At 43.9% G+C, this 16,030-nt stretch overlaps 1 protein-coding gene across 10 annotated transcripts in view; it reads left to right on the plus strand.

The window, feature by feature from the left end:
* Positions 1-16,030, plus strand: part of grip1 (glutamate receptor interacting protein 1) — an 88,899-nt gene that overhangs the window by 67,658 nt on the left and 5,211 nt on the right. For 6 of the 10 annotated variants that reach the window (XM_049567448.1, XM_049567441.1, XM_049567443.1 and 3 more), the window contains 16 exons: positions 329-476; positions 1,026-1,195; positions 2,402-2,539; positions 2,660-2,809; positions 2,943-3,129; positions 3,914-4,059; positions 7,049-7,129; positions 7,511-7,580; positions 9,289-9,434; positions 11,124-11,268; positions 12,139-12,278; positions 12,498-12,695; positions 12,779-12,932; positions 13,523-13,561; positions 13,874-13,985; positions 14,373-14,405. In XM_049567448.1, the coding sequence (XP_049423405.1) occupies positions 329-476; positions 1,026-1,195; positions 2,402-2,539; positions 2,660-2,809; positions 2,943-3,129; positions 3,914-4,059; positions 7,049-7,129; positions 7,511-7,580; positions 9,289-9,434; positions 11,124-11,268; positions 12,139-12,278; positions 12,498-12,695; positions 12,779-12,932; positions 13,523-13,561; positions 13,874-13,985; positions 14,373-14,405 (2,057 nt within the window). The remainder of the gene's footprint in view (positions 1-328; positions 477-1,025; positions 1,196-2,401; positions 2,540-2,659; positions 2,810-2,942; positions 3,130-3,913; positions 4,060-7,048; positions 7,130-7,510; positions 7,581-9,288; positions 9,435-11,123; positions 11,269-12,138; positions 12,279-12,497; positions 12,696-12,778; positions 12,933-13,522; positions 13,562-13,873; positions 13,986-14,372; positions 14,406-16,030) is intronic. The other 4 variants (XM_049567450.1, XM_049567445.1, XM_049567446.1 and 1 more) reach the window with 3 other exon arrangements.

Here is a 16,030-nt window from a genome sequence, read left to right on the forward strand (position 1 = left end):
AAAACAGCATGACTGAGCACCAAAAACAGTGACATCTGTTTTATTGCTTTATTGTGTTAAAGATTTTTGGACGTCTGGTCATAATCTGATCAATGTACTGAATCAATTTCTGAACTTGATGGTAGCTGTCAGAATAAAGTGATGATGTAAAGTTGAGTATCGTCTGCGTAATAATGACTGTAAATATGAATAATGTGAATAATGTGATCTGGTTTAAAGTCACTTTAAGATTGAATAAAAGAGGATCAAGAACTGAACCCTGAGGAACTCCATAATGAAGTATTTTACTGTAAACACATAAAAAAGTTGTGTATTTTTGTCGTTTCAGACTCTGTCGCCACGGCGTCAGGGCCGCTGCTGGTAGAGGTTGCCAAGGCGACAGGCTCCAGTCTGGGCGTGGCTCTATCCACCTCAATGTTCTGCAGCAAGCAGGTCATCATCATCGACAAGGTCAAACCCGCCAGCATAGCAGACAGGTACCTGACCCCTGACCTCTGACATCTGACTGTTCCTCAGCACACATTTAAATCCAAATTTTGATTATTAAGATTTAAAAGGCTTTTAAATTTAGATTGTTACAGTATACGAGATGATTAATGTAGCTATATGTACGTGAGGCCGGTGGATCTGACAGCAGTATAGACAGAGTGCTTATATTTATATTAATATTAGATTTAACGTGCACATTTTGGCGCTGATGGGAGTTTCCTTTGATGTCGTACTCAGATGTTCACAGAGCAGCTTTTTCCCTGTGTGTAATTGTTTATATAATTTGAGCGTACATTAAATCAAATGTTTTCTGTTGTACAGAAACAGGTTATGAAATTATTTATGAACATAGTTTTAAAAGATCAAAATCTTTTTGATCTTTACTTGATTCCATACACTCCCCTTTAGTAAGTTTGATCAGTTAATAAAATGTATTTTGTTTCAGAACGACTGTCAAAGTTTTAGAGAAACTGTGAGGACTACTGTAAATATATTTGATGACATACGTGTGTGTGTGTGTGTGTGTGTGTGTCCAGGTGTGGGGCTCTTCACGCAGGAGATCACATTCTGTCTGTTGACGGGAAGTCGATGGAGTTTTGTTCTCTGGCTGAAGCCACTCAGCTGCTCTCTGCCTCCTGTCAGACCGTCCGCATGGAGATCCTGCCACAACACCAGGCCCGACCGGCCCTGAACGCACCACAGCACGGTATTAACACACACACCAGACCCAACCGGTCCTGAATGCACCACCACATGTTATTAACACACACAACATTAGGCCCTGACTGGCCCTGAACGCACCACAGCGAGGTATAAACACGCAATGTTAGGCCCTGACCGGCCCTGAACGCACCATGGGATGGTGTAAATACACACAACAGGCCCTGAGCACACTACAGCATGGTATAAACCACACACACACACACACACACACACACGACACCAGGCCCTAGAGGCCCTGAACGCACCACCACAAGGTAAAAACACACATAACATTAGGCCCGACAGGCCCTGAACGCACCACAGCACAGCAAACAATTTTTTTGTGTACCCCCAGAAGTACTCCAAAGTACCCCTGAGGTAACGATACGATGGTATAAACACAGATACACAACATGTCAGACTGGCCCTGAAAGCACCACGACATGGTATAAATGCAGACCAAATATTCATGTTCAAATTTAAGTCTTAACCAAGAAGTGATAATTAAATTTAAATGTCTTCAGGGCTTTTTGAACCTTGCAGTAAACCTAAACAGTCCAACAGACGATCAGTCACATTATATTTTGGGTCTTTTTCCTAAGTATCTTGTAATACAAACAATATGCAGAGGAGGATTCACATCGTAAGCCTGTTTATCCAACAGCAGAAGGGCAGCAATCTGTTCAGCAGACGGGACGATGATAAAATACATTTCTCTGCCAAATAAGAAAGAATGGTTAACAAACATAATGAGTGTGCTTTGTAAATATCCCCAGTGATATCACAGAGTCTGTGTGTGTGTTTGGAAAAGGTCACAGGAACAAAACTGCTGAATGAAAAGCATCAGATCTCAGAATCAGCCTCATCGGCCGAGTAGGTGTGAACTACACGTACCAGGAATCTGACTCCAGGTTTTAGAGACAAGTCTGTGATCAACTCTGAGTGATGATGTCACAACACCTGAGGAAATTAATGCAGTTTTTTTTTTATCTGTAACAGAGTATTTTTACTGTGGTAAAGGATTGTAATGTTTCCTGCACACGTGGGGCCCTGAATGCATCACAGCTACTTACTAGAATAACACATAAAAGATTACATGAATGAGATGTAATCTTTTATAAAGCTGTGATGCAGCTGTCTGACCTTTGACCTTTCCTCCTGTCTTAACCTTAACACCCTCCTCTGTGTCTGTGTGTCCGTGTGTGTGCAGTCAAGGTGCAGCGTAGTCCCCGCCCCCTCCCCTGGGAGACTGGAGGCTCCGCCCCTATCCTCCCCCCCTACCACTACAACACGTACCACCCCGACCAATCAGCTGCCAGGTCGCACAACCGCCATACAAACAACCCCCGTACGTCCCGCCTCTCTGTCTTTCTCTCTCTTCCTGTAGTTGTGACGTTTTGTAGTCAGAGTGAGACCTCCTCTCTTCATCATCATCATCATCATCGTCGTCGTCTCTCTGTCTCTGCAGCTCTCAGCCACTCGTTCTCTCCCGGCTCCATGTCGGCCTACAGTCTCTCGTCCCTCAACATGAGCACTCTGCCCAGGAACATGTATCCCACGAGTCCACGGGGCACGCTGATGAGGAGGAAGGCCAAGAAGAAGGACTTCAAGAGTTCCTGTGAGTCTGACCTCTGACCTCTGACTGCAGTGGTGTCAGTACTGACCTTCAGTCCGACATTAAAAACAAACAACACTAAACAAACTTGATGTTCATTAACCGTCTGTCTGGCCTCCGTCTGTCTCTCTGTCAGTGTCGCTGGCGTCCAGCACCGTGGGTCTCGCCGGTCAGGTCGTTCACACGGAAACCACGGAGGTGACGTTGCTAGGCGATGGCATCATGGGCTTTGGCCTGCAGCTGCAGGGCGGAGTCTTCGCCACGGAAACGCTCTCTTCACCGCCGCTCATCGCTTACATCGACCCCGACAGCCCAGCTGAGAGGTAATGAGACCAAAGTTATGCACAGTGATACTGCTGCTAATAATAATAAATATTATAATAATAATTTTATAATTTACTGTCTGTAGCTTCTTTCATTCACATCAAATGCAGCTGAGGTCTTTACAAAATAAAAAATAAAAATGAGAAGAGTGTTTAAAAAGAGAGAAGCTAAATAATAATAAAATGAAGAATTAAAATAATTTATACATTAATAAATAAAATCAGAAAATAAATAATAGCCACAATGGAAATAAGTTATTTATTTAACTTTATTTTGTTTTTCTCAGCATTTTAATTTAGCATTTATTTAGTGCAGTGTATGTACGTACTTTATATATTTGTTTTAAAATGTCAAATAAATCAAATCAACTGTGTTTTAGATTAAAGTAGTATATTAAATTATATTTATTTTATTATGGTTAATATTTTTGTTGAATTTAATTGTATTTTATTTCTGTTAGTAATTATTTTTATTTTGTATTTTATTAAATTTTTATTTTATCTTTGTTATATTTTTTATATCATAGTTTTGGTTAATTTTCTAAATATATTTTAATTTTATTTTACCATTGTTTCCTTGTTAATATACTTCTAAAAATGTCTGTTTATCCTGTAAAATTTCAGGTTTATTGTCTTTATTCCACTGGATGCTGCACTCAGAAGATGTTTTAACAGATATTCAAATATTTAAATGAGTAATTAATGAAACAATAAAATAGAACAAATAAAGGAAATAAGACATAAAGAGGAAGTGTGTGTGTGTGTGTGTGTGTGTGTATTGCAGGTGTGGTATCCTGCAGATCGGCGACAGGATTTTGTCCATAAATGGAGTTCCTACTGAAGACTCGACTCTGGAAGAAACCAATCAGCTGCTCAGAGACTCGTCCATCACGGCTCAGCTCACACTGGAGATCGAGTTCGACGTGGCAGGTAACGTCACGCTGATGATGTCACGATACTGAAACTTATAACTTCAATACGATACCTCTGAAAATATCGATATTTGGTTCAAGTTTTGATACCGTGGAAAAACTGACACTGAGTTAACTTCAGTGTGTCGTTGAAGAAACTCGTAAAGTTTCGTCAAAACTTCTTGTTTACAGAGGTCGTTCTGTTTTTGGTCTCAGTTTCTCGTTTGTGGCGAATATATTTTTTGTCTTAGTTTTTGTTTACGACGTTAAATCTGTTGTGAGACGAGCCAACAGTCTGGCGTCCTGTTTCAGCTGACTGACGTCCAGTCTGTGTTTACTTCTTCTCTGGTGTCTCACTGTAATCTGTCCTCCCACGCCTGAGCGCAGTAAAACATGTTGTTACCAGTGACTCACACACACACACACACACACACGCACACAGTGAAGGACCTACTGTATGAGGTATCACAGGAAACAGATCCACTGACATCAGCAACTTTGTGGCCAAAAGTATGTGGACACCAGCCTGGCTCCTCACCTTATTACTGATCCAGACGTTCAGGAGGTTTTTACCAGGAGCTGAATTATCCACAGACGTCTCTTCCTCTCCAGAACAAACAGACCAGGGGTCTCATTTATAAAACTCTGCAGAGAATCCACACTAAATGTTTGCGCACTTACAAATGAGGAAATGTGTGTACAGTAGGGATGTAACGATACCAGAAACTCACAATACGATATTATCACGATAAAGAGTCCACGATACGATATATATCACGATATTTATACAAGGGGAAAAAAAGAGAATATTTATTGTTAAAAATGGCTATTTTATTCAAAAATAGTGCATGTACACTGTACAGCATGTTATTTTTAACTTGGAAGCATCATAAACAAATGAACACACAGTTGAACATGTGCTTTCATTTCCCCCATTACTGCTAGGCAGGCAGACATCACAGTGCCATAACAAAGTCATGTCAGTTAAAACTACAGTGACAGAATATGAAAATGGAAACATTCAGTATTTTTGAACCTACTCTGAACAAAAGTAGCGTAGTACTATTACTAGAAAGTCATCTGAAAGACATCAAATTATGAGGATAGAGTCGTCTTAATATTCATCAAATATACAGAATTTAGAACAATCAGACCCTGCAACGACAACACAATTAACAAATTAGAAATAATGTAAACTCAATAACACACAATCCCTCACTCACAGACAGACAGAGACAGAGAGGGAGAGAGAGAGAGAGGTGGGTAGAGGTGTGTGTAAAAGAAAACCAAAATAAATAAAGCAGCCCAGCCATTTCCCTGGAAGTCATAGAAAAACTCAAAAACACACATTCACTCAGTTTGTTCACGCCAGGTTGACAATCCTGACATCAAGGAGACCCTGACACTTTCTCAGAACAGGAGATGAGGAGAGGAAAGCTCTGCTCCTGCGCTTTCATGTGATATGCGTGGCATTTCTGTGCGACCCTGCATTCACGAGTAATCCATCCAAAAGTAATGTGTGTGCAGAGCTGTATAAAAGCTTTGTTATACATTATTTTAGTGTCAATGTCAATGTCAGCTTCATTTATATAGCACCTTTAAAAGAGCCAACAGCAAACCAAAGTGCTTTACAGTTAAAATAAGCAAAAACAACACCACAGAAAAAACATTATTACAGTGAAATATAACAAAGGTAACAGACCCAGTAGAGGTGACTGTACTCAACCAAAGGCCAAGGTGAACAAGTGAGTCTTAATCAGTGATTTAAAAGTGGAGAGGCTATTCGCAGTCCGCATAGTCAACGGTAATGCGTTCCACAGAGTGGGAGCCGCGACTGCAAAACCTCGATCTCCTCTAGTTTTTAAGAGTGATCGAGGAACATTCAAGACCATCTGATTCACTGATCTGAGGGCTCTGGAGGGCCGATGCACCTCAACAAGGTCAGATAGGTATTCCGGAGCCAGCCCATTCAGAGACTTAAAAACAGATGGAAGAATCTTAAAATCAATCCTGTACCTAACCGGAAGCCAGTGAAGTGAAGAGAGCACCGGAGTTATGTGCTCGCGTTTCTTTGTCCCAGTCAGGAGACGAGCTGCTGCATTCTGAACAAGCTGCAGGCGGTTAAGCTCTGACTGCTCAATGCAGACGTACAGGGAGTTGCAGTAATCTAAGCGAGAGGTAATAGTAACAATAATCACACCAAGATTCCTAGCGTGGGGTCCCATGTGAGGTGCCAGTGGGCCCAGGGAGCTGGCAAGGACCTGAACCAGATCAGGGCGACCGAACAGGACAACCTCTGTTTTGTTTTCATTTAACTGTAACTTTATCTTTTTTTTCGCTGTGAAAACACTGGACTACCGACAAGTGCTTGGTCTTGTCGGAAAGCCACGATTCCGCTGTTTCACGTGATATTTGTGGCTTCTCGCTATGGTCGCGGAGAAAATCCACAGAGAAAAACAATCAGTCTCCTTACTTTTATTCGCTGTTTCCTCCGGTCACGCACGGGTCAGAGTTGGAGGCTGAGAGGCTGAGCTGCACGAGTCTGCTCTCACCTGCGCGCGCAGTTGCACGCAAAGGATTATGGGGAATGTAGTCGCACAGTCATATTACCGGCTCTGTAGGAGAACGCAGCTATATAACTACCGTGGCATTCCCACGACGGTATCGAGAATTTATTTTATCGCAACACCGCAAAATTCGACATATCGTTACATGCCTATAATTAACGCTTAGGAAGTGGCGTACGAACATTTCAAGCCCTTTTTGTGTGTACGCAGTGTTTATAAATGAGGCTCCAAGTGATTTAAACCGGTAAAAACACTAAATAAAGCACTTTCACGCTTAAAAAAAATCAGCATTTTCCCGACACACTCATCATGGAGGGGCTGCTAACGACAGCGGCTGATGTGAAACTGTAGAGACACAGCGGTGCAACATGGCGACCTCAGTAAACAACGACCTGAAATGTTTTTTCAAGAAGAATAACTGAAACTGTCTCTGTGTCTCAGAGTCGGTGATTCCCAGTTCAGGAACGTTTCACGTGAAGCTCCCGAAGAAACCCGGAGTGGAGCTGGGAATCACCATCAGCTGTAAGTAAACACACAAACAGGAAGTCATTCATAAATACTTTATATAAACACACCAGCGTGCTCTTCAGATGCGCTCGTCACAGTGTTGTTGTCTGATCCTACCTCTGACTCAGAGTGACATCACATGCGCTGATGAAAGTTTTATTTCTGAAGAGTGATGACATCACTGCTTCCTGTCGCCACGCTGTGAGACACATTTGTCGGTTCAATATTAAACGACCTGCTTTGATTTCAGTTTTCCTTTTTAACATTTAATCATGTGGAGTAGAGGACGAGTAAACACTGAATTATTTACTGTTTTCTGTTTCAACTTTTCTATCTGTGTGAAATCATCTGTAACACGTCCTCTGTCTCTCTGTCTGTCTCTCTGTCTGTCTGCAGCTCCGTCCAACAGGAAACCAGGTGATCCTCTGATCATCTCTGACATCAAGAAAGGCAGCGTCGCACACAGGTACACACACACACACACACACACACACACACACACACACATTGAAGGTGCAGCACAGTCGCCCAGTGACATCGTTCCTCACATTAGAAACAACGTCCTCAGGTCTCAGACGCAGTAGCCACAGCGTGTCCGTCATATATGGCGGCCGACAGTGACGCCACAGACAGCACAGCTCTTTGCAAAACCTTTAGCTCTCTTTTCGGCACCCCAAGCTGTCGACACCCTCTTACTACCAAACTGTGGGCGTGTCCTTGGCTGCCAAATACGAACACACATCATCTACAGTTATAGTCGAGCTCTGCGATGGTATTCAGGAGTGGTCGGTGTTTTGGGGGTTTCACAGAAGAGACCTGGGCTCAGAGCACACGTGACCCCAAAGTCTAGTTTGTTTGACTGTGAACACTGTGCCGTACCTGCGGACGATTCGGCATACCGTGCTCATTTACGTGTGCTCGGGTAAAGTTCACACCAGGTTTGAGCACCAACTGTACCAAATCATGGAAGTGGACTGATATGTAGCGCCAGGTTCACACTGGACGCAAAAGCACCCCGATCGGTTAATTGTCGCACAGCTGCCCGTCAGCAGTCACGCAAAAAACAGACCAGACGCCGAAACTATCACTGCAGATCACGAGCTGGCCTGGGCGCTCGACGCCACACCACATCCTGTGTGAACAGCCCAGTTGGTTAACATGAAGTTGGACAGACGAGTTGGTGCGCTTCGCTAATATGAGGCCAGCGTAACGCAACTGCAAGGAGTTTTTAACCGGTTATGAATCAGTCTCAGTTTAATATTGATGCCTTTATATCAGACGGCAGCAAAGCCGACTCTAGACACTTCCTCATCTGGCTTCACTGTCGCCTTCGACCTGTACAATCTGCAGGTGGAGCTCTGGCGGATGGCGGGTGGTTGCCTCACTGCTCCGCTGGTCCCCACTCATGACACATATATATTTATATGTATAACTCACTGGCTGCCTCACTTGGTCAACGTATTCTCAGAGAACGGTTCGTACGATATCCTACAAATTTGCGCCCCACAAATGACGTTACGTCTTTAATGTACAGTGAGGTGATTTATGTAAAGTTACTGAGGTTAGGTCTGTGAGAAACATGGTGAGGACGTCTCTCAAAACCTTAAAATGACTCAGAGTTCACACTGATCTGAACACGTGACTCCAGGTGAAAGTCCTGGGCCAAAGTCCGTTTAGTTGTGACCCACCCACCACCGCAATTAGGACTGCTTCCTTGTTCACTGCCGTCAGTGCGTTGGTCGCATATCAGAATTCACGCACGGCTGTTTGATTGTGTCACATCAGACTCTATGAGTGTATCTACTGAAGTGCCCACTGAGTGTGTACTGTCAGAGAACTGTAGGAGAAGAGTAGAAGTACGAAGTAGCAGAAAATGAGTACTTCAAAACTGTACGTTCAGAGTAAATGTACTTAGTTACTTTGTTCCACTGCAGACAGCAGAGTGTCAGCTGTGTTGAAGCTCAGTCAGCTGTCTGTAGATGGTTAATTAGGCTAACAGTCCAGGTCAGTGTGTGTGTGTGTTTTGTAGGTCATGTGTTTTGGAGTGTGAAGCAGAAAATGTGTTTCAGGCAGCAGGTAGCATCTGTTTACTACAGATACATATCTTCACAGTGGGGGGACGTTACAGGACATAGATGTCTCTGTCCTCATGTTTTGGTGTTTTATTTCTTCAGGACGGGGACGTTGGAGCTCGGAGACAAGCTGCTCGCCATCGATAACATCCGCGTGGAGAACTGCTCGATGGAGGAAGCCGTTCAGATCCTGCAGCAGTGTGAGGAGCTCGTCAAGCTGAAGATACGAAAAGACGAAGACAACTCAGGTATGAAGGTTTATTTACTGCCATCACTGCAGATCGTCCTGCTGCTGTTAGATAGTGTTGTGTACTGTGGGCTGTAATGACAGCTGCGTCCTCTAGAGGTCAGTAATGAGACTTTCAACTGTGTCCTGGTGCTACTTTAATTCACCAGCTGTCTCCAAACAGCTGTGGAACGTAACCACGTACAGTTGTTCTACTTTGAGGCGCTTGTATTTTATCTTCTGCCGTTTGATAATTGTTCGTCACGACAGTTATCTGACGGCTTTAAGTTCACACTGCACGACTTTCAGAGCACTGTTCACACATCACACAGGTAGAGACTTAAACCTTAATCATCAAAGCAAGGCAACATTTGATGCAGTAATTCATGTGGCAAAGTATAAATGTCACCTTTGTGCCGTGAACACTGACAGAAAGAAAGAAAACAGCGAGCTGCAGGTTCAGACCGACGCGGTACCGAGGTGTTCCTCAAAACTTCATCCAAGAACTTTAAACGTAACACAGAGAAAGGGTGACACTCCGTATAAATGCACTCCAGCTCTCACCAACTCTCTGAGGACTCGTATAATTTGGCTGTAACTGCGCGTGGCTGTTAGTGCTGATCTTTGTAAATTGAGCTGTTTGTGCAGCGAGGCTCATTTGCATAGAAACGGCCCAATTTTGCACCAAGTGTAAATTATATTACCTCATTTAAATACATGTAAATGGCACAGGAGCACCGAGGCGCTGTTTGCTCGGCAGCACAGTGAGGGGTGCGTTTCACCCTTAGTGGGTGCGTGAAGAGAGAATTAAATGGGTTTTTTTTGTCTTACTCGTGCAGGTTTAGTGTCTGTGAATGCAGCATGGTCTGAAAAGGAATCAAACCCCTTTAATATGTTCAAGGACTTTTCAGATCCTCCTTGAATGTCACCAAACATCCCAATGATCTCCTTAAGGACCTGGGGCCAGTTGCACAAAACCCCTTAAGGTTTTTCTTAAAGTGTGAGTTAGGGTTCCCTTAAAATCAGCGGCACAAAACAACCTCAGGTCTTCTGAAGGTTTCCATAAAGTGTTGTATTTGGGTTTTCTCCTTATCTCAGTCTCACACTACACAAATCCCTTAACAGACCTCAGCAGCCTAAGTAAGAAAGAAAACTTAAGGTATCTCTGACTCTTTCTAAGCTGCGACATGTCTGTGTTGTGGTGATGAATGAGGAAACTGAACGCTTCCCTTGAAGAGTGTTTCCTAACGGGCAGAACACAGTGGATACGCTTTTGGTTTTACTCTATAGATTTAACTTATATCAGTTTCCTCGACAGTCGTCGTTTTCTGTTCGCTGATATTTGCATATCAAATTTACTTTTTAGTACGTGCTGTCTTTTATCGTTTTCCTCTTTTCTTCTGTCATTTTCTTGACCTGTAGGCTTCTTTGTGAGTCGATAACAGGGATGAAAACGCGAGTGCAAGCAAACAAACTGTAGAACTCTACTGCCGTCAAATCTCTTTTAATGCCTTAACATTTTCCTTAACTAATGAAAAACCTTTTAAGGGTTTCCGTGCACCACCCTCATGTAAGTCCTCAGCTAAGTGTCATACTTGAGGAGAAAACTGAAGGTTTTTCTGTGCCGCCGGTCCCTGAGTTGTTTCAAAGACATCTAAAAACGAACCAGCGAAACAATCCTGCAGCGACGAACCTTCACTGATTGTTTCAGATGAACAGGAAGTGTCCGGCAGCATCATCTACACGGTGGAGCTGCAGAGGTACGGAGGCCCGCTGGGAATCACCATCTCAGGCACAGAGGAGCCCTTCGACCCCATCATCATCTCCTCACTGAGCAAAGGAGGGCTGGCTGAGAGGTACACATACTCTCTACTGTTACATCACTCTCACACTTTAATCCAGGGTCAAGATTCAAACGGTTAATCTGTCACAGTCATGCAGTGTGTGCAGGGTGTGGTGCACTGTTGAGGATGAGCTTAAGGGCTAATGTGCAATAGAATATATAATAATAAGAGAAGTAAGTGTAGGAATAATAATTAATATGGAATTTAAAAAAAAAAAAGAATTAAAAAATTGCTTCACTGTAAAGTAATGAGAGAAAATAATAATAACTTAAACATTTAAACATTAGAATTGACATTTGAACAAGACTAACCTTTTTATTTTACACTGAAACAGCCTGTTAAACAGCGTCAGGTGTTTTCACATCAGAATGAAGTGGAGAGTGACGCCCTCTGCTGCTGACAATAAATAGCACTTTTATTTTATTACAGTTTAATGTAATTTATTTAGGATTACTTTATTTTCTATTTTATTTTACTTTTGATTTTATTCTGTAACTGTTATCAGGTTGAAATTGTAGATTGTGTTCAGATTTCTTCAACAGATTAGGAGCAAATACTTGTATAATAAATTTTATTTGATGTTCTGAGACTGTTTGACATTAAGTTGTATTTTAATAGTGTTATCAGGTGAAATCATGTCATGTGTTGCTGCAGAAATATGAATCAGGTTTCTGTTGTAACAGTCTCAATAAACACAGCAAGAGAAAAGACAAATAAATAAAGTCTTGCAAAAATAAAGAATCATTAATGGTGAGTATGTGCAGCCGTTCACAGGATAACTCAGGAGAACTCAAGGACGCCCTAACCCTGACTTTTTGTGTATTTCTTCGTGTGTGTGTGTGTGTGTGTGTGTGTGTGTGTGTGTGTGTGTGTGTGCTGTAGGACCGGTGCGATCCATGTAGGCGATCGTATCCTGGCGATCAACAGCAGCAGTCTGAAGGGGAAACCTCTGAGCGAAGCCATCAGCCTGCTGCAACAGGCCGGAGAGACGGTCACACTGAAGATCAAGAAGCAGGGAGAGCGTACGTACACACACTTACATACACACTGACACACACTTATACACACATGGCTGAGGAGCCAGAGCGGGTCGTCCCAGCAAGACACTGGACCCCAAATTGCTCACGATGACCAGTCCATCTGTGTGTGTGTGTGTGTGTGTGTGTGAGATGATAAACAGGCAACAGACAAAACTAAACGTTCAGTTTTCTAAGTCATAAAAACGTTTCATCTCTCGTTAGTGTCGAGCCCAAAGTCCTGTGTGATTGGTCCAGGCCTGGGGGCGGGGCTTGTCCACGAGCACCAGGACGGGGTGGACGAGCCCGTTGTCATGGTCGCGCCTCTGTCAAGCCAGCGAGCATTCAGCACGCTGCCGTCTGTCGACAGCGCCGTGGAGTCCTGGGACGGATCCAACATGGACAGCAGCTTCACCACCCCCGGTTAGAAGCTGACCTCTGACCTTTGACCTTCTGAAGTATTAAGTCAGGACTGCTACTAATAAAATATCTGTGTGTGTGTGTAGCTCCACCATTTCAGTCGTCTCCGTACACTTTCCACGAGTGGCGCAACGCCAAGACAACCAACAGCCAATCATCTTCCTCCACCCGCCAGAGAGCCAATCCTCTGTCAGATCTGGGCCTGAGTGACGATGACTGGGACCGCCCACCGCTTGGAGGGTAAGAGAGAGTCAATGTCTGCAAAATGATTCAGGAGAAAAGTTACGAGAATCGCGTATAAAGAAAACAATAATGGCCGCGGTAACAAACAGTAACAAGATCGAATAATATTCAAAGGAACTAATATTTCTGAGGGATTTTTTAAATTTGATTAATGCGTTTTAAAAACTGGGCAAATAATGGATTGATGTGATGTCGTCAGATATAGATAAAGGAATAAATCGATCTGAAAGTAAATGGAATGACTGAAGGTGCCTCGAGAAAACACTGTATGCAGGTATAAAAATCTGCACAGACACTGAATCGTTCAGGAAGAACGAGAAAATTGAGTTTGAATGTCTTTTGCTGAGGTGTTTTTAAATTCTTGGCCTTAAATGTGTACTCGATCAGACTGATCAGATTGTGGAAGAGGAATCGAAGTGGTCTGGAAATCATGGCAAAGGAGGACAAAATAATTAAAAATGAGTTTGATGCCTTAGGAAGTTCTGATTCCTACACTTCCATTAGCGTGTTAGCATTCCTTATTCAAATCAGTGGGAGCTGCTAGCAGCGAGCTAACAGCAGTAACAGCAGTGTGTCTCTGTCTGCAGAGCCTGTAATCTGCCCAGCGGTCTAATCACTGACAGCAGGTACCACACTGACCTTTGACCTGTAACCCCCCCACACAGTCCTGTGTCACCTGGTGACTTTTAACCCCCCCCCCCCCCCCTCCTCACAGTCCTGTGTCACCTGGTGACCTTTAACCCCTGCCTCACTGACACATACACCTGATGAATGTGTATGTCGTCGCTCCACGTCGTCCCTCACAGCGCTCACCAGCATGACCTGTTCTTCACCAGTCTCCTCTGTGTGTGTGTGTGTGTGTGTGTGTGTGTGTATGAGGTGTGCACCCATCATGATGTTCTTCGTTCTGATTGGCTGACCTCTGACCTTTCCCTCAGGTTCACTGTGGGTCATGATGGGACAGAACCAGACCAGGAGGAGAACTTCTGGTCTCAGGCTCTGGAGGATCTGGAGACCTGTGGGCAGAGCGGCATCCTCAGAGAGCTGGAGGTGAGTAGTGCTGTTAGACACAGGAGTAGTAGGGTTAGTCCTGGTAGTTACAGGAGCAGTGACAGCAGTAACCACAGCTGACCTCTGACCTTTGCCCTCTCCAATATGGCGGCGAGGTTGACGTAAAATCCAGCGGCCAAGTGTAGTATATTTTAATGCCAATACTTTTGTACTTTTACTCAGTAAAAATTTGAATGTAGGACTTTTACTTGTAACGGAGTGTTCTTTTTGTATTACTACTTTTACTTAAGTTAAAATTCGAGGTGCTTCTCCCAGTAGTAAGAGTATACATCCTTCTCATGCTGAAAGAACTCCATGTTTGTTGGAAATGCAGTGGTAAACGTTGAGAAAAGAAGCTGAAAAGAGAACTGACTCCTTCTCTTCCAGGAGTCTGGACAGGAAACGCACCTCCTCACTCTGGTATCCTCCCCCTCCTCCTCCTCCTCCTCCTCCTCCTCCACTACTAACTCTCCTCCTGTCCTCTCCTCTTTCCTCTCTGTCACTGTTGAAGACGTTTAGCGTTGTCAAACATCAGACATGTTAGCTGTTCTTTTGAATGTGACTCTAACCGCACCCCAGCAGCAGCGCTACACAGACCATGGTGACGTCATTGTGACATTTTAGTGACATCACCCAGCTTCTGACCAATCACGTGGCAGAGTCATGTTGCACTGGGCATGGCAGTTTGAGCAAGGCATGCTGGGAGAGCTTGTGCAAGGCCTGATGGGTAGTTTGTTTTGCCAGTCATGAAGCAGATCTGTCAAGTCATGCATGTGTCTGATAAGTCCTTGATTCTGATTGGCTGAGGGGTGTTGAGTGATGTGAGAAGACTTGGGATAGAGACACACTCAGACATGTTAAATCCTAACAACAGGAAGTCAGAAAAAACAACAGTCAGAAACAGCAGTAGAACCTGTCAGTAGATCCCAAAATGCAAGCTGTTAGCAGATTCTGTCAGTAAAGACAAGAGTAGATCTTGTCAGTAGATGCTGCCCTCAGGAACAAAGGTAGATCTTAGAGTCAGAAACAACCAAAGTCGAAAACAGCAGAAAGACCTGTCAGTAGAACAGCAGTAAATCCCACAAAGAAAAAATAAATGGTGGACTCTATCGGTAGATCTTGTCAGTTGAGACAAGTAGATCGAGTCCAAAGAAGAACAGTAGATCATAGAAATCAGAAAGTCAGAAGCAACAACAGTCAGAAACAGCAGTAGAATCTGACAGCAGAACAGGGATAGATCCCATCAGAAGAAGAAACAATAGAATCTATTGCTAGATCCTGTCAGTTGAAACAGGAGTAGATCACTGCAGTATCCATAAAGCCCAGCATACACTGTACGAGTGAATCGTCTGCGATGTGCGGCCAAAGCCCACGATTTATGTGCTCAGACTGTACGTTCCGATCATCAAGCACGATCAGAGAGCTCACACTGTACGGGTGAAAACGACTCGTCGGCCCCTGCTGTCGGGCCCGTTGACAGCTGTCAATAAAGATAACGTTACATTTGAAAGCTCTGATTTGTTCCGGAAGTGCAGATGTTGCCAACGAAGCAGGACAAGCGGTTTGCTTTGATGATTTGCGCTATACTGTGTGCCGAAACGTCCAAAAAGAAGAGGTGTCGGTGCATATGGACTCGCAGATGGCTTGAGAGAGGTGGACAGTATGGTTTGTCCGTTTTACAACGAGAGTTGGAGGTAAGCCGGCTACAGCCGGGTGCACCCTCTGTGTGTGTGTGTGTGTGTGTGTGTGTGTGTGTGTGTGTGTGTGTGTTGTACCTCGTCTAGCGCGCTAGCTTGTATGTTTGTTGCACTTGCTTGAAAATGAGAGCAGAAAAAACTTACCAGGCAGCTGAAGAATATTGGCTGTCTCCTGCCAGCGTTTCTCTCGTTGATAGCGGTCGTGGTAGGTGGAAGAAGAAACGTCGAACAGGCACTCATACTGTTGCCACAGCTCAACCACCCTGGCCTCCATATTTACAGTCCACCGACACGTCGCCATGGTGATCTATGTCTTCGCGCAGGCGCAGCAAGGGATAAATGCACAGA

The sequence above is a fragment of the Epinephelus fuscoguttatus genome, linkage group LG22 (genome assembly GCF_011397635.1).
Source record: "Epinephelus fuscoguttatus linkage group LG22, E.fuscoguttatus.final_Chr_v1".
Lineage (NCBI taxonomy): Eukaryota > Metazoa > Chordata > Actinopteri > Perciformes > Serranidae > Epinephelus > Epinephelus fuscoguttatus.